Consider the following 19900-nt stretch of genomic DNA (forward strand, 5'->3'; position numbering starts at 1 on the left):
AGGCTTGCACTATGGAAAAGCAAAAGAAAGACATGGCAGTTGCAAAGCATCTTTAACCTCTAGTGATTTATTGGCCCTCAGCCAAGTTATCAGGGGAATCTAATTCTTCTTTATTATTCAAATAAACCACATTTGGCACCATGGTTCCCTTTCAGAATAGCTTCACAAATAGACTGAGCTCTGTCATTTATTTGACCTTGTACTTTTGTGCTGTAGCTGTAATTTTATTTGCCATTCTATATAACAAATGCAGAGAAACCTAAAATATGGAGATGAACAACAGGATGGGGAAAGGAGTTTATGGTAAATATATCTGCATGGCTTTAAAAAAAAGACAAAATTTAAAATGACCATCTACCCCTTTTCGCCTTCACCTCTATTAGCTCTTATAGCTGCAGCCACCCTACCCCTTTCAGCAAGCTGCCTTGAACCAAGCCAATGTGTAACCTTGTAGATAGCATATCTACAAGGTAGACAGCTACCTTCCAGCTGGCTTACAATGGCAAGGAAGTATCTTCTAGCAGGATGGGGAATTCCTGAGAAGAAAGAAGTGACTCATATGCAAGCTGGACACTGGAGGCCATGGGGGGTAATTAGTGTTTATTTCAAGAGAGGGCTTAATTGGCTCTAGGGTATTTCCTCATGGTATCACAATGTAAAAATCTGTTAATTTCCCAGTCTGCTCTAGGACCCATTATGTTTTAAACAGAACTCAATGTTAAGTTGCGAACAGTTTGCTGGCATAGATGTGCATCAGAATCATCATCTCTCCCTCCAATTTCAAGATAAAATGTTTTCAGAAGCTAAGAGTCCATTTTTATCCTCTGGTTAACTGATACCCATTGTCCTCTGCCTCTGCAAATAAAATGCTGAATTTCTCATCAGCATTTAAAAGAAAATGCAGGATTTGAGTATGGATTAGGGAAAGCTGATTCAAAAGCACATAAACCATCAAACTAGTCAATGCTATTGTAAGTCCTGGACGCCAGAACATCATTCTCAAAATGATCTTTGGCATACCAACATCTGAGAGGAGAAGAATCTTCTGCCAGCTTATGCGATTGGCGATATGTGTGTCCATGGGTCATTATAGCCTTGTTCTGAATGTGGACTCCAATGGAAGCAAATCGATATGTCATAATCCATATATTAGCCTCCACAGAAATTATATTTGAGATTTATTTTAATATTTCAGTCCCAGAAGAAATTTCCTTTCCTTAAGAAGTGATACTTCCTTATTTTTATTTATTTATTTTTTTCAATGCACCCTCTAGCTGGGCTCAAGCCCTGAATCACATGAGCATGTGGGGACAATGGCTGCCCTTTGAAGCACTGGGCTTGGCGGTTTACCAAGAACAAGTGTATTTACTGTTTTCTCATACCATTGAGTAACCCACTGTCCAGAACATTCTGTGGTGAACATTAAAAATGTTCAGCATCAGTTGGATAAAGTATTGGATTTAGAAAATGTCTACTGTAAGAAACTGGTGTCAGGTGATATAAAAACTACAACTACCATGCTGGGTATCTAGTTGTTAAAAACAGGGTATACACTGTTAGAACATAACTGACTGTTACTGGAATACTGGGAGGTTGGTTGTTAAAACACTGGCCATCACTGAGAGAAGCCCAGGCATTCTGAACATTGCGTGACTGTTATTTTTTTTTAACTTTTTATTTTATATTGGAGTATAGCTGATTAACAATGTTGTGATAGTTTCAGGTACACAGCAAAGCGATTCAGCCATACATTCCTTATTTTTGATGGTTGACTATAGTTGGCTATGTTTCTCTTTTTGCTTTGGTTGCCAGGAAGCTCATAGGTAAATCTGACACTTTATCAGACCATTTATACCCCTTCTTATAAGCTTTATTGTGTTCTCCTACTATGTAGTAACAGATTACCTACTTTTATCTTTTTTTCCCTTAGACCCTAGTCCTATTTTGCCATTACTTTTTATTGTATATGTTTATGTAAGCTATTTCCTTTTTGGAAAGAGGAGGCTATAAACCAACAAATAAATATTTCTATACGCTTTAAATCCTATATGGAAGTAGAAATGCTTTTTATTTACCATATAAAGTTTCTTTTGGATTCTTTGGTGATTGAGCCCCTTAACACATTGGAAGAGGTTTCATAAAAGCTGGCTACCCATCATTGCCACATTTTCAGTATTAGGGAAACCACTCTGTTTTCTTTCTTCATTTTTACTTTTGCCTATTCCATTTTTGTTTGTTTGTTTTGTTTTTGTTTTTGTTTATTTTGTGGTACGCGGACCTCTCACTGTTGTGGCCTCTCTTGTTGCGGAGCACAGGCTCCGGACACGCAGGCTCAGAGGCCATGGCTCACGGGCCCAGCCGCTCCGCGGCATGTGGGATCTTCCCGGACCGGGGCACAAACCCTTGTCCCCTGCGTCGGCAGGCGGACTCTCAAGCACTGCGCCACCAGGGAAGCCCTGCCTATTCCATTTTAAGTAAAGAGCAGAGTTGTCTTTAGCAGCTCTGGACACCATCACCAGATATAAGAAGTGATTTAATCTCCATGCAAGGCAAACTCAGCAACGATATTTGGGTTTCTTCCTTTAAGATAAGGCCTCATAGTGAGCACCTAGGAGTCATTTGCACCCAGGGATGCAAGTCAACAGTGCATTTTTCTACAACCTGAAACCATATCTTGGGTGTTAAATGATTATCTCTGGCAAAGTCAAAGGGCTGCTGAAGATGTATTATTATAGAATGAATGCTTCATTCCCATCATCATGACATATGAAAATATCTTAGAGACAATAAGTGACAAGCACACATCCTAGACACCCGGAGTTCCACCCAGTAAAAACCTGCTCTGGCTGTCTCTATATTCATGCTACACAACTGAGCTGGGTAGAAGTTTCTCTACTTAGGTTTCTCATGAGCCAAAAAAGAATCCTAATTCTTTCTTGAGAACATAAGCCGTTTCAAAGCCACCATATTTATTTACATGTTGAAAGAAAACAAAACTGAGAAAGATACATCTTGAGAGTTACAAATGCAGGCGCAGCTAAGCTCTAACAAAATGACACGTTCGCAATATCCTTCAACAATTTCACTGGATACATATTTGATGATACACTTACACATGTTCTTGATTTAATGGCACTGTTTAAAAGGAAAAAAGGGACAGTAACTATATAGATTCCTTATCACTGTCTAGAATTTGATGGAAGAGCCACTGAGTCAAAGTTGTAGGACAAAAGCAGAGTGTTTGGTCTGCATTTAATTAAGGATGTGTGTGTGTGTGTGTGCATGTAAAAGATTAAGGAGGTACTTAATTGAATAACTTTGAGTACATTTACACTGTATGTCACCAGTGACCAGCCCATACCCCATAACTGAAAGAGGGCACTGAAGAAACTTGGGAAGAGTTATGTCTCAGGACCCCCAACTACCCTTTTAGAGCTTAGAACATTAATTAGGTTGGAAAACCTTTCCCAAAGTTTTAGCATAGATTTTTCCCCTCATTCTTTAGGCATTTCAAAGCACACCATGCCCTCTCAGATTATTTCCATGTCAACCCAAAACTATTTCTAAATTTGTTTTGAACTCCAAATACGCTCATTGGTGTACGCAAAAATCACTTTGTAGTGATTTACCCTTCATCATTTCAGTTGCATAACGCCTTCAGATGAAGACTTCTGTCCCATACCACGTGGCCTCTATCTGCGCATTGGACACTTTGTGGCGACACTGGACACAACCTCCACAGAGGGCAACAGCCCATTGTGGCCAGCGTCTGCCCCTGGGAGAGTCAAGATGCTGACTATTGATATGCACTTTACAACCCATCCCATGCAAAGGCGGGAAAGGACTGCACAGAAGTTGCCAGCTACTGTACCATCACAGCTGCTTTATTCTACAGAAACCTCAATGATTTGCCTCAGATTTTAGGAAAAGACTGACTTGATGCCACAGTAGAGAAGCAGTGGAATCTATTGCTTTTAAGGAGAAACCAGCACAGGGTTAAAGCCAAATTTTTCTTGAACAGATGATATTTCAGATGGCCACACTATTCCAGATGCATCAATTTCCTTGAAAATCCAATCCATATATGTGCATATGCTGTGCTGGCAGGAAGACTGACTGAAATGGCCAAAACCCAAGAGCTAATATTCTTTTGGCCAGAATAATGCAATTATTATTTTCCTAGCTATCACTCTAAGCATACAGAGCCATCTGTTATGCAAAGCAAACGTACACATCTCAATTACAGAAAATGCAGTTGCCTTGACAGAATTTGGATTACACCACTAACCAGGGCTGTAAAATGTGTTTTGAGCTAGTATATAATGGATGCTTTTCGGGAGTTCCCTAATTAGCATTTACCTGCTTAAACTAATTATTCATCCTTCTTCTTCACTGGCTTATTAAACTTTGTTGCATAGTCTGCACAAAACAGATGAATACGGGCATTGCAGAACGACAAACAGTGGGGTTTCCAGTTCTGTACAGTATTAATATGGTGGCGCACTAATTTCAACACTGGAGATTCTCAATTCTAGGTCCCAAACAGATTAAGACAAGGCTTACAGTCTATTAAAAGCCATTAGAAAACCAGAGATTTCAACAAGACGCAAGAATACTAATATCGAGTTGACGGTATCCCAGCTTCTATCATTTGGTTTGCTCAAGTTTACATAAAATAGAATTGCTAGATACACTACAGCCAATAGCTTGCATGTCCTTCAAGGAAGAGTTAATGGCCCCCTGCTTGGATTCTCAAAAGCAAATAATTAAATTTGGCAGTGTTTCTCCTCCTCCCCTAACCCTCCTCAAATGCCAGATATGTCTATTATTTCCCAATGTCTTTCTTGATTTAGCCATTACCCAGCAAACCCACTAACGGCCAAAATGTTCCAACCATGCTGGCTGCCTCCTTAGAGCAGTGCCAACTCTCAGAAGCCATGAGTTTAGGGTGAGTCCTGCCTAAGAGGAGAGAGACAAATCTTATCTCCATCTTTAGCTCAAAGGGGAAACTGAATGAGAAATAGATTATCCAGCTTGGCAGGTCATCACATACATACAAAATCCCTCCCACCGAGGCTGTGTTTTTCTCGTGCCAAACCACAAGATGAAAAGGGTCAAGCTCAGCCAATCACCTGTGTGGGCACAGATACCCAGATGTTTAGCATTTTTATGGAGAAAACATCTGGATAATTAGTGGAACTGCAAACTTTTCTTCAGGGTATTTTGGCATTCTGTAGCTGCAGCCTGTGTCTGGGAATCCAGCAAAAGTCAAATTTTTGTGTTCCAGGGGAATATCAAGAACTGACATCGAGGATTTTTTCCCTTGCCCCATCTGCCTCCATCTTCTTTTCTTTTCACCTCTGACAGACACATGTGGGTAATTAAACCGCAAATAATGAACGATTATCCTATTTTATGAAATTGTCTTTCCACATTAGGAAATATTTGCAAAGGCAGCAAAATACATCCTTGCAGGAACCCTCCCTGCAACACATTTTAATGGTCTCTTTCAGCATTTCTTGACTCCAAATGACTCCCTGTCATTGTGTCAGCTCCCAGGACAATGCAGGGTCCTCCATAAACATCCAGTAATAGGACACAAGGGAAGCACTATTAGTGTGTCCCTCTCCTACCGGGCACAGAGGTTTCAAAGTTCAAAACAACCAAGGGAAGAAACTTCATTTGTTCTCAATAAATTAATAATGATCCTTGGGGGGTGGGGAGTGGGACTAAAGTTTTGAGCACAGGTTGATTCTGAACATTCCGAACTGACATAGAATTTTCTCATTGACTTCGAGATCAGAGTCAGGTAGAGCCATTAAAGAATAAATTGGATAATTCATGCTAAAGAGAGTATCTGCTAAAGAAGGAAAGGCATGAGGCTGAAGGAGCCTTCACAATTGCTGTTAAGAATCAAATTGTTTTACTTACTTGCGAGAGGCCTAGGTAGATGGAGACTGTTTCAGAAATGTACAAAAATTTTCCTTCTTGATTTAGTGCAAATACAAAGCCATCCAGGGACTGCAGAAAAAATAAATATATAAATAGGTTAATAAGTATATATCATGGGGATTTAGTTAATAAGCCATTTGATACAAAGCAACACATAACCAAATTTAAGACCATTTTTTCCTTCACGTTTAACAGCAGTCCTAAGATCTTTACTGCATTATACATGAACAAATGAAAGGTCTGAATAAAGACCACAAGCTCTCCCTTATTCCAGGGACTTCCTTATGTCTCTGTCATTTTGATCAAGATGCATTACATTTATGTATAAAATGAGGTCATGTTGATTTTATGAGATGTTGCCTTTATTTTTTTGGATTCAGTAGTTACTGAGATTAAATCAGCATGATTATTAAATAGCTGAACAGGAATGAACATTGTAATGGAATAAGAGAAAAAAAAGAGTTCTTATATGAAGAGTAAGTAGGGCTTCCCTGGTGGGGCAGTGGTTGGGAGTCTGCCTGCCAATGCAGGGGACACGGGTTCATGCCCCGGTCCGGGAGGATCCCACATGCCGCAGAGCGGCTGGGCCCGTGAGCCATGGCGGCTGAGCCTGAGCGTCCGGAGCCTGTGCTCCGCAACGGGAGAGGCCACAACAGTGAGAGGCCCGCGTACCGCAAAAAAAAAAAAAAAAAAAAAGTTAAAAAAAAAAAAAAAGAGTAAGTAAAATCACCACTTGAGCTCCTGTGGACATCAATAATTTGCTAATTAATAAAGGATTATGCTCTCCTCACTCCCAGTGCCTACTGTGTTAGAACAAATAGGGAAAGTCAATATATTATGGGTGAATGTTTACAGGCTGAAGCCTTACAAACTGTAATCCTTGTTTTGCAAAACTCTGCATTAAAGTTTTTTTGTGATAGATCTAGTTTCTACTACAACTCCTGAAACGGAAAGAAAAGAAGAAGAGGGGGTGGTGGAGGAGGAAGAAGGATGCTGCACATCATCTGTAACTCCTGAAACCTTAGGCCACTTTTCAAAGGGAGGGCTTCATTTTCAGTTTGATGAAATGGTGTAAATCATCATGGACTCCAACTGCAAGATACCACTCAAACTGAGAATAAATTTGTTTCAAATTCTTGCAATCCAAGTGCATTTTATACATTCCATCATCCTCACGTCTTGTGTTTGGCTTTATTTATTTATTTTTAACCAGGTAGGTTGCACAAGTATTGCTTGCCCAGAAAAAGAAGTTTTAAAGATGAGTGGTATTTACAAAGGAATTTGGAAATACAGGGAATCCTCACTGGGAACAAGGTATGTGGCAACATTAAACTAATGACATAATTTTTAAATATAGAAAGGTGGAAGAAGCATGTAAAACTCAGGTAGAAAAATACACTGCCTCAAATCTCAGGAATAATTTCAGCCTCTTAAAATACTGAACTTTTTCAGAGTTATATATATATAACATACATATATATGTATTTAATATATATGTATATATTAAATACACATATTTATATATATGTATGTATCGCTATGGGAATATGTGTTTGTGTGCATGTACATGAAATTTAGATTCCATGCTTCCTGATCTTTTTTCACAGCCGCCCTGTCAGAAACTATGGGTAGCACCCAACCACCTCCTCTGATTTAGTGACTTCTGAAAACAATTCAAAAGTCACACTGTATTGCTCCACATAAAAGCAAATTACACGATAGACAAGGTTTTGGTCAAGACAGTACAACAATAAGAGCTTACATTTATTAATTAGCTTACATTTATTATGTACTAAGCAGTTTGCATGTATTGTCTCTTTTAATTTTCACATGTACCATTTGAGGTAATTATATTATTATCCACATTTTACATACAAGGAAATTGAGGCTTAGCAAAGTTAGGCAATATGCCTGACCCTAGCAAGTGATGAAGTTACAATTCAAACTCACACAGTCAGACTCATTCACTGTACTTCCTTGCCTTCCACTAAAAATAAAGATTCTCTACTTGATACGAGTACATTAATGAAAAGATAAATTGAATAGCATTTCTGAAGTTAAAATATTTGTATTAAGAGGCAGCCTATAACTTCTTAAAAATCATCTCTTGTTTTTGAATGATTTGTTCCAATGATAGAATCCCACCATTAGGAGACAAATGAGAAATGGGATGACAAGAGAGTTCATAAGTCACTTCCACAAGAGGTCACCTGGTTACCTTTGCTCTGTAATATCTCCCTGGAAGCATCTAGAGGACAGGGAACAAAACACTGTCTAAGAGAACTGGACTCCTTATCTTTGACAAAACTGTCAAACCCTCAGCAGCCTTATGAGAGCCAGACTTTCAAGCTTCAAGTGTGGTGCAATGGAAGCTTATTTGGAACCAAAAGTGCAAAAGGATAGAAGTTTCCTTTGTACAAGTTTGGGAAGCATCTCATTTCAACATGTCTTCACCTCAAGCAAGACATCTTCTAAGGATGACTCATGAGGATTAAGACTCCCTCTTTTGACCTTCCCCAGGGAGAGAAGGGCCTGGTTAGGTTTTCCATTCAACCTAAGAGCCATGGTCTGGTATATAATCACAGAGAGCTGTGTAAGCCATCTTCTCAAACCCTGAAATGCCACTATCAGATTAGAGGGACACACAGAGAGAGATCACAGAGAACTATGAGGACAAGTGACAATCAGAAAGCTAAATGAGAGCAGAAGAAAGGATAAATGGAGATGGCACAGAGATGACCCCCTGTAGTCTAAACTCTCATTTTTGAAGTGAGGAAATGTCAGCACAGAGAGGCTAAGTGGCTGAGTAAGACCATACAGCCAGCTAGTGGCACAGCCAGGATTAAATATGCCGCCGCCCATAGTATTATTAAAGCACTGATGACATTGTATCATCCTGGTCGGCTTATTTAACTCCCAAGGAGACTGAATTTCTCAACAGCAAGGCAATGTCTTATTTAGCTTTAGCCAACACGTTACAATTGTTCAACTAAGACTTAGTAAATCCAATTCTACCTCCAAGCCCAAAGCTCTTTCCCTTACATCACACATGATAGAATTGAGTAAGAGAAATGGAAATTACTTCCTCCAAGAGTTCTGTTTATGGAGCTATTAGATTATTTGCAGATTCTGATGCCACAGATGTCTAACATAGTCTGGGATAGCTCCTGACATTTGGAAGATCAGAGTTAGACTGGATCCTTTCATAGTCTTCCAAAATACCCAGTGCTATTCTTTTGCCACTGACACAGATCCTTTACTTTCTCACTGAAAGGGATTATGATTTTTTTTTAAAGTAGGTTCATATATCATGTATTTACTAAAATCCTAGAGGAAGTTTGGGCACCATAGCAGGGAAAAGGAATATCTGGAGGCTAAACATCTGATGCTATTAAGCAGTGGCAATCTAAGAACTGGCCAGTTTTGTTTGGCAAAAACAGAAGCTTCGACACATGTTCCAATTTCCTGGTGAGATTAAAATGATGCTATGTCTACATGACTCAAAACATCCAGTCAATTCAATTAAAAATAGCCAATTTGGTGGGGGGAAAGAAACAACTTGTCAGATTAGTTGTTTGTCATTGCAAAGATAAACAAAACAAGTTAGTTAACCAAATTTTTCACTTTTATGCTTATCATTTCAGTCAATTATGCTATAGTATGAGATGAAGATCAATAACTCGGTTATAATTACATTTCAAATGAAGAATGGAATATGAAACCAGGTCTCCAGCAGATTGGCAAGGTCGCTCTTCCCATAGCCATTACCTTCTGATTCCGGGTCATCCCTGTCTATAGTTAGCTGTATCTTGCTGCTTAGAAAAATTTTAAGAGTAGCATCAATATTGGTTTAATGTGGGTGGTCTTAATTTTGAAAGGTGGGAGGAGGAAGGAAACATTCAATTAGTTAGTCTTGGGAACCAAATATGATTACTCTGAAAGTGTGGTGGAAATTTAAAAATTTTGAGTCGAGAAACTGCTATATACTGAGCTGTTTCAATCACTGCAGGCTACCTTTTAATTTTTTTTAAACTGCCCACTGCTTTCAACAGGCGCCAATTAGGATTCTGGGGTCAAAGGGTTAATTACATCTTCTTACTCAGTATGTAGAATTTTCTGATTATTAACTAAGGTTGGATTAAGATGAAAAAGAATCTACACAAATGTTAATGCTAGTCCCTCCTTGAGAAGATTTATTATAAAGCCACGCTGAAATCTACCTGCTTTCCTCAAGGCAGAGGGAGAAAAAAATCTTAGAAGAAACAGTAAAACAGATATTTTCAAGGCATGCGAGTGTCTGATTCATCAAGACAGTTTTCTTATTACTAAAACCAGTTCTTAGCCATCTCGACAGGGCTGTTGGGAGATTTTCTTTGTCACAACCCAGTAAGTCTATGAGGTATGTGTGCAGCAATAAGGCTTGGATACAGAAGTCAGGAGCTATAACATCTCTGAATAATAATGCCTGTAATTATAATTTATATCCCCTGACATCAGTGTAACGCATAAAGTGTAAGGCACAGTTTCTTAACCCCAAAAGCTGAGTGCCTCTAACAGTATTTGTCAAATAATGAGGCTATTTCTTTCCAGGGTATGAAACCAACTATAGCTTCATGATTGAAGGTATACTAATGTTTAATGCATTGTGCTAAATGGATTTATACTCGTCAAAGTTGTTTTATCTCTGCTTTCTTTTTTTTTTTTCCTGCATATTTCATTGTAGCCAAATTTCAGAGTGAAATCTTACTATCGTGCCCTTATAGAGACAATTCTCATGTATAGGACTACTCTGAAATTAGTGGGGTTTTTTCTACTACATTCCAATGTAGAACAGGAAAAAAGAAATCACCCCAAACTCTTTTCCTATGACCTAACTCCAGTTAGAGTGAAGAATTACCAGTAGGCTAGGTTATTTTAATGACAGATTATTTTAAACTAAGCCTTCGCCATCTGTTCCACCCCCTAATTATGAATGCAAAAAGAACATATTTCACAATTACATCAGTAAAAAAGTAAGATATACGTGATTTAAATGCAAGTGTGTGCTCCATGTCCTATGCACTATGCATCTGCAATGTTCTTCTACTTCAGGCTTAGGTTATGGAGAAAATACCCACTCGTGATAAAGTACAGTCTCTGACACACTCAACGTTCCCTCCAAACCCAGCGTTTTTCATTGTCATGACATAATTCTGTTAGGACAAGAGCAGAACGTGAATTTGAGCCCAATGCTTGCCAGACATTGGATATGGGCATTTTATAACTGCTACGGTGGCTTTGCTGTTAACAAGGAGAGGCCGTGTGAGAAAATCATTTCTGCAACCTGAGCACTGGGTGAGCATCAAAGAATACGTGAGCCTGCCCTTGAACCACGTATCTCCACCATCATGAAAGAGTGAAGAAGCCAAGCACAAAAGAAGCACGGTCTGGAAAGTGAGCATGGGGTTCCAATACTTATCTTTCCACCCTGTTTAGGCAGCAGATAAAAGAGTTAGGAAAAAGTGTTTCTTATATTTTTTGGCCTTTCGATACAATAACACTTTGATCGAGCTCATTAAAATGCCATGTTGCCCTCTGATTGCACTCAGGAGGTGATGCTGTACTGTTCACGAACACACACATGTGGACTCCCGGCAACCTCGAGGAGAGCCTGGGATGATGCCCAGAAGTGCCCACGTGTATCTGTTTATGGGGAAGAAAAAGTTTCCCAAATTTTGCCTTTGCAATCTGAGTTTTACCCATCAAGCACGGTGTAGAAACAAAAGGCTTATTCTTAGAAAGCATCTAAGTCAAGTATATTTTCTCAAAGTGGAGAAAAGCGCACATCAATGGTGTGGGCTTTTATTTAACTCTCAGAAATCTCTCAGAGCTTTCTGGCTCCTGTATCTTTTCTTTAGTCCCCTCACTGGCAATGAGTCAATAACATGAAGGATGACAGAACAGGTTCATATGATTATCACATACCCAAAGCTACACGTTCCCCAATCACAATGCTAAATTGGATTAATTCAGTCAAATTTGACTATTTTCCCTTTAAAAAGGAATTCCAGAACAACAAACCTTGACACTGCAAGACACCTTTCCTAAGAGTTTCCTAAAACACATAAATCCAAACATCTTAGGTGAGAAAATAGTGCAGAGAGACACAGATGGCCTCTCTTCAGTTCTTAGAGGAGAGGTACCAGAATAAAAGGGGAGACATTGAGCTAGTGAAATGTTACAACACGAAAAGAACAAAGACATCTGCTTTCTGAGCAAGGAGATCAGGGTTTGCTTCTGCCAGTAAAATTCCATTTCGTGGAAGCTGTGTGTATCAAAGTGCTGACTTTTTTCTCTGGGATGCTAGTTTAAGCCTTCCATCCAGCCTTGAGGGAGGTGGATTTCTTGACTTGAACATCCAGCCACATGGACAACAGGCTCTGGTATAAAGACAGGGTGCAGCATTTGGGAGAATCACACATGTCTGTGTCTCTGAGCCACAGGGGGCAACCCGCAGACCCCACATTATCTGTGGCTTGTCCCAGGGGACTGGGACTCCACCTGAGGCAGAACTGACCACTAGTTGTCCTAAGGCACAAATATCCACTGCAACGTTAAAATGTCTCCTTTGTGTGTATGTGGTACATTAATTTTTTGAAACATAGGCTTTTCAGAATCCAGGAGCGAATTCCTTATTGTGCGTCCTTCTCTTTGAATTCAGGATTCTCTTTCAAGTTAAAGGAGGAATTCCCAGGTCGGCAGGAGTATTATAAGCACTACGTTGTATTGGTCCTGAAAGGCCTAAAAATGGCACTGCTTTGCTTTGGCTACACATGGAGCTTGGTTCCAGGTGTCTTTCAAATTGTCTGCGTTATGTAAAACAACACACAAAAAAGAACAGATACTAATAATTGTTGGCATCCTGTGGATCACAGATGACTGTAAAATAGGGAATGGTCATAATACATACATACATATATAGATATACATATAATATATATCAAATATGCTATTATATATCATATATCATATATATTATCATAGCATATTATATTACAGGGTGTCTTAAACAATGCTCAGTTCACTCAAATATTCACCAAACAGGAGAGGGAAGGGAAGGAAACTAATATTTGTTAGGGAAATTATTTAGCCCAAATGTGAGCTGGGTATTATTTAATCCTACGTTACAGATAAGGAAACTGAGGCTCAGAGAAATTAAATACATCGCCCAATGTCACATATCAATATGTGGTAGATGTAAGAAAGAAGGAACTTCCTTTTCCTCCTGCTACTGTGACTACCAGCTGGGGATTTTAGTTGTTTCACACCCCATCGCAGCTGCTAGGAATCTATGCTTCCTCCAGCATTTCTTTCCACATAAGTGAGTCTCACACGCCTATTGCTGCAGTGTGATGCATTCAGAAAACACCTGTTGCACCAGGCCTTCCTATGCACCAGGCCTGTACTAGCTGAACGAAGACCAACTCATGAGTTATGTTCTTAAAGAAAATTCATCTGTGGGATCCAAGACTAAGAAAATGAGTAAAGTTGGAAATTAACTTTATAAAACAAAAAGCAGCAAGGCAAAGGCAGCTTAGGACACACACCCTCCATACCTGGTGGGTACTCTTGTCTGATATTACCAAGCTCCATACCTCTAATATGCTGTCTTTGGGTTGGAAACAGCATGGATTAATGGAATTTGTACTTTGTAAGCTTCATTGAGATATAATTGACACATGAAATTGTAAAATATTTAAAGTATATATTGAGATGATTGGATATACATATACATTCCTCCCATCTGGTTAATTAACACATCCATCACCTCACATATTTATCTTCCTGGAATTTGTAAATGTCCAGTCAAGAGACTACAGCCCTCAAGGAAGTTCTCATGCCTTAGAGGAAGAGGCTAATGCCTAGAATAGATAAGAGACCCCAGTTAATAAATAACTGCTAGGAGAACCACACCTCCCAATGGGCGACTGCCAGGACAAGACTTGAGAACACATACCAGCAGGCCATGGAGCTGGCCAGCGCGCTAACCCCATTTCCTGTCCCAAAGTTTTTCATTTAGACTCAGAGTTTTCTCCTTTCTATACTATTTTATATAGAAGTTAATGTGAAAATAAGATTGATTTTGTAGAAATTTATTTTATAGTCATGTTTGCCTGAAAGTACATCCTCAATGATGCAAGGTAGACCCATATTGCTGTTTCTGTTATGGCTGATTATGACATGAACCGGACTGTTTACTGGGCAGTGGGTAACTTTAAAGAACAGGATACTTGAAAGAAAATGATAAAATCTTTGTACATGCAGTCCTTTAGGTAAGGAGTTTGTGTCAGAGGTAGTAACAATGATTAGAGAACCCTGTAATGAATTTAGCACATAAAAAGACCATTTAGAGACCTTAGATATTAAACTGGTGCATTCACATATGAGTTTCATTTCAGGAAACAGTTACTGATATTTCTAGGGAAAAGGTATTAAAAATATTTGTACTGAAAAGAACTTAATTGTTACAAATAGAGTTGCCACGGACTAACTGAATTATGTCCCCCCCCCCATCCCGCCCCTGCAAATTCATATGTTGAAGCCCTAAACCCCAATGTGACTATATTTGGGGACCAGGTTTTTAAGAGGTAATTAAGGTTAAATGAGGTCATATGGGTCCTAATCTGATAGGACTGGTGGCCTTATAAGAAGAGAAAGAGAGAGCAATCTCTCCACAGGCAAGCACCCAGAAAAGACCATGAGAACACACAGCCAGAAGGCAGCCATCAGCAAGCCAGGAGTAGAGTCCTCACCAGAGTCCAACTGTGCTGGCACCTTGATCTTGGACCTTTAGACTCCAGGCTATGAGAAAATAAATTTCCGTTGTTTAAGCCACCAAGTCTATGGTATTTTGTTATGGTAGCCTGGACTAAGATAGTAATTTAGAAATTCTGGTGGGGGAAAATGCTTGGGCCATGAAAACCTTCAGTGTTAATTTCAGGAAATCATTGTAACTAGATTCTCTGCTCTTTATTTTATGTATCATTCATGTAATTAATAATTACTCTTTACTAGACCCCCATTAAGCTATAAATATGATGGACTGCTAATAGCAGCATTCAGTCCCAGAAATCGACAATGCTTATTAGGATTGTTTCTGAAATCTTTTTCAAGTAATTGCACCTATTCTATATCTTATATTTACAATATTGATGTCTTTATATTGGTTTTCTGTACATTTCAAATGTTTAAAGGCTACATTGCTTCATTGCCTTAGCTCCATACAAAGCAAAAATGCATATTTATGTGAAAATCAATTACTCCGATGGAATTAGAAACCAGGTCCTGAATGATCTTGAGATAAACAGCTTGGTTTACCACCTGCTATGGCTCTCGACTGCTTTGCTGACCTTCTACTTTCAGACCTTCTATTTTCATTTCACAGTTGGCCACTGAGTCTAGGTAAGAAAGAACGGCATACATGCTTGTCCACAGAGCTCTCATCCTATTCAGGGGTCTAAAGAAATGCTTCTGCTTTTATCCCCACATGCCTATTTAACACAGGTGAAGCAAAAGGGATTGTGGATTTTTGTTGTTTGCTAACATACTTGCATATCTCCAAAGCATAACAACTAATGTCATAAGAAATCTTCTTCAGAGAATCTCTAGATGATATCCTTCAAAGTAGAGCAATTGAGTGTGAAAATTTCTAGCACCAAATTTGCTAGGTGTATATTAAATGACAGTCCAAATTTATACCGTTAAAAGCAATGGTGCTTGGCTATATACCTTGGCTTCTGCTGTGGTTCAGTTCAGGAATAGAATGAAGGGACTGGGCTAGATTATGAAGTTTCTGGTGTCTGTAATTTTGTGGAATAAAGACATTAGTAAAGAAGAAAATTAAATTCTGATATTTTCCACTGACTTTCTAAAGTGAAATTTTTTAATATGAAAAATGAGATTGGAGTTTTCTTCCTGTTCCTGATCTCCTTTGATGCCTATCGTGACTGGAAGAGAATTCAGTGCCACCACTGAAGAGTTACTGGTTATTTTATTACTTGAATTTCCAGGATCAAAAGATGCTTTACCCAAAATCTAAGTGAGATTTAATAGGCATCATGGGACTGAAGTTGTCTATAGAGAAGTATAGCTAATGGAAATGCAAAGATAAAACCTAAAGTGACTAGCTTGAATGTAAAATCAGACATGTTACAGTGATTTGAAGAAGGTGAAGCATGTATCTAAACCGTGGAAACGACTGGGCTTACCATCTCATGCCTTTCTGACCCACCTATGAGGCAGCAAAATGACAGACCCAACTATTTTCTGCTTTTGCTATTTGACTAAGTCAAATAATCACTGTGAGTTTTTTCCTTTAAAATATGTTCCCAAATTTGTTTAAAAAATATTCAAAAATTATAATTGTTTTGTCTTGAAGTTGAAGTTTTTACTAGAGTACAACATCATGGGTGTCAAAGGGCAAATTAGATGCAATACATGAACTGTCACTAAATGGTCAACTTTTCAGGAACCGATCTGTTCTATAAATTTTGAGATGCCTGGATACTTGGTTATCCAGGTATCTCCAAAGGTGCTCACATATGGTCTTATAATTCCCAAACAGGGATGGATCATTTCATGGAGCTAAAAATGCCACCATATAAATTTCCCTGGGGCTTCCCTGGTGGCGCGGTGGTTGAGAGTCCGCCTGCCGATGCAGGGGACACGGGTTCGTGCCCCGGTCCGGGAGGATCCCACATGCCGCGGAGCGGCTGGGCCCGTGAGCCATGGCCGCTGAGCCTGCGCGTCAAAATTTCCCTGGGCAGAAGGAAATGTAAAAAGTTTTCGCCCAGACATAATCTCTCCTTTCCCCCTGTCCTGGAATGTTATCATCACCTAGGATCTTCCCCTTTCCTAGGTTCCTTAGTGAAGTTGGAGGCCAGTAACTGACATCCTAGACACCTGTCAAAGAGTGACAGACCTTGCTATTCTACTTTTTCCTAAGCAGCACATAGCACGTCAGTCTGCTAGGCAGGTCTAAGTGACTGTGCATTTTGTCTTGGGCTGTTTGGCATGGGTGGCTACAGAACACCACATATCTACTTTAGCTCTAGAGGCTGTATCAACTAACACACCTGAGGAATCACTGGATAAAGTGTTTTCAGTGACTCAGGGCCATGTGCTTTATTGAAGTTATACAATAGCCATAACGTTACACATCCTGCAGGGATTCACTGTAACGATAACTGTAACATAACTACGTCATGCATGATCTATTCAAAGGCACTGATGTGCCAATTTGCAGCAATTCTAAAAGAAATTTGCAGTTGGTCATATTGATAATTCATTCACTAGAAACCTTGAATCAATAGTCTCAGTCTAATTCTAACGTGCACAATGATCCATTTACCCCACACTTTTGACTTAAATAGCTAAAGACAGGTTAGAACAAAAATAATTTGAAAATGGATATATTCCACCATTCAATGCATTTGCTGAATGACAGTCTACCTCTCAATGACTACTGGACTTATTAAAATTCTATTTAATCTACAGAATTTATAGTGGCCTCAACCATACAGCCCTTTAATACCTTCAACCACAACTGTCACCTCCTACATAGTCATTCTCAACCTTCTATGTCAAAGGCATCCAAATTGCCAGCAACAGTGGTAGGAAGGAACAATTCCAAGTCTGATTTTTCACTTGGCCCTCTGCCTGGTTTCTTTTAAGGGATGGGCGGGTGAACTAGTATTATTGTCATTACTAGGATGGTATTTTTCTTAGCTGTCTAGAATCCCAAGACTACAAGATGATCCACTTCCCAATTAAGACATTTTCTACCTGTATCTACCACATTCCATCACATAAGTTTGAAGACTTAATTTTTTAATGGAGAACTTCCTAATAATTTTAGAAAGAAAGATGAATCCCCATTACAACTCTTCCTTAAACATAACTTAGAGTATAAGTAAACACCAACCTCCTCACGAGTGGAAGTAGCCTGAAAAAAGTGAGGAAGTATTATAGAACATCACCTGGGATCACCTTGGAAACCAGGGTACAGGCTTGGGATCAACAGCTTCAAGCCCATTTCTAGTTTTCATTTCAGCCCCCTTTTCATTTTTCCTTTTTTCTCTTATTTCCTTTTCTTTATCTCTTTGCCTTTTACCTTGTGGTCTGCATTCTGCATTCATCCATCTAGTGCAAGAGATATTGGTGGTTGTGTGGGTGGTGTGGTGTGGTGGTCGGTGTGTACCGTGCTTCTCCGCTACTGTTCCCAGCAATCCTGTTCTGAATGTGTTTGTATGTGAAAACTCCCCTGGGAAGTAACACAACTATGAAAATGTTTATATATCTGACTCATGGATGAACAGTGATTACTGACAAAATTTGCAGACCAAGAATGGCTCCAAATTTGTGTCGGCTAGTGTAAATTTTATGTGGTTGAATATTGGGGATAGATTCTTTCTGCCTCCAATGAGATTTGTTCATTTTAGCCTTGACCTTTTCCAACAAGTGAGATTTGTTTTATTGTCTCGCTTGGGGGCTTCTCCTTAGTAATAGGATGACCTACTTTAATTCCTACTTAAACGCTTCACAGTCTGGAGAGTGAGTTTCCCTAAAGGACTGAGCCCCTAAAGACTCAAATTGGCCTCTGTGTCCTAATGGAAGACTTTTATCCCGAAGCAAATAAAAAATATATTAAGGGTTTTACAAATACAACCTTAAGCCTTTATCATTTTCTGTATGTTCTTTCTGTTCTCATTATAAGTTATCTCACTTGCTTAAGACATTTGCTACTCCTCTCCACCAGAATTTTATCCCTTTCCTGGCTCTTTTCTGTCATGCAGGCACCTTTCATGAAAGTGTATAGCCAACATTATTTTGCCATTTCCTAAGAAGCACACAGACACGGCCTAATGGATGTGGCCTAAAAGCATACAGGCATGACCTACTAGGCAGAAGTAACGTACTTTATGTTGGCGCAGGTCTCCGCAGTTTATCAACATACCGAATCCCACTTGAGCTAGTGAGACCAAGACAGTGTAACGGTAAATGACTAACATTATTATCAATACTCCATAATGCAGTGAGGCCAGCTCTTTTCCGTAATCTCAGCAAAGTTTAAGTAACATACCCTTATAGGCAATGAACAAAAGAATGTGACATGACACAAAATCTTCATTTTTGAGCAGAATAAAAATCTTTGTCCCCAAAGGTTTGCTACACAGAGTAAAATCTATGGGTTCTACTGTGAATCCTTTAGGTTTGCTTCTTCAAGGCTGAAATCTTTTGGCTTCCAGGGCCACACACAAGAGAATGGTGGGTGTAGCAAGTTATCCGGCAACTTTTTGAAGGAAATATATTACCAATGTCCTCTTTCGATGTATCAGGAAGTTTGAATGAATTACACAAGAGAACAGATAGGCTTAAACACTCAGGTGTGGAGAGATGCCATCTGTGTTGGAGGACATGGGCTGAAGCATTAGGGCCCTTCCCACCACTTTTCTGCTCTGCTCAATTGACAACAGGATAGCTGACACAGTAAGCAGCTAAAGTGGTTTAAAGAGAACTGATCCTTTCACATCTCTCTCTAGTGTTTCTCCAGGGTCCTCAATGAAAAAGCAATATGGGTATCATCCAAGTCCCAGGTGAGACACCAGAAAGGGGGTGGGGGTGTCTGAGCCACAGGGACAGATTCCTGGCCTCATTAAGAGGTGTGAAACAGGAGACTTTCCGAGTCAGGGGACTTTATAGGAATCCCTGAAAGAAGACGGTTGAGGAAGGAAAAGGAAATGCATCAGGCAGATGGACCCCTTCTGAGCCCAGGGCGCCTCGACTGCGATCACTGCTTAGAAGCACATTCCATAGCTTTCAACAGGGAGGGACCTGCTTGAGTTCTTGAAAAATGCCTAGCGAGGGGACTATCCTGCCAAGGCCATAGCTCATGGCTCAAAGACCTGGC

The 19900-nt window shown here is 39.5% G+C and overlaps 1 protein-coding gene across 4 annotated transcripts in view; it reads right to left on the reverse strand.

Annotated features, from left to right (window-relative positions):
- NPAS3 (neuronal PAS domain protein 3) overlaps positions 1-19900 on the reverse strand; it is an 868173-nt gene that overhangs the window by 238547 nt on the left and 609726 nt on the right. For all 4 annotated transcript variants that reach the window (XM_059059545.2, XM_059059547.2, XM_067028590.1 and 1 more), the window contains one exon: positions 5932-6021. In XM_059059545.2, the coding sequence (XP_058915528.1) occupies positions 5932-6021 (90 nt within the window). The remainder of the gene's footprint in view (positions 1-5931; positions 6022-19900) is intronic.

Source organism: Kogia breviceps, chromosome 3, assembly GCF_026419965.1.
Source record: "Kogia breviceps isolate mKogBre1 chromosome 3, mKogBre1 haplotype 1, whole genome shotgun sequence".
NCBI lineage: Eukaryota > Metazoa > Chordata > Mammalia > Artiodactyla > Physeteridae > Kogia > Kogia breviceps.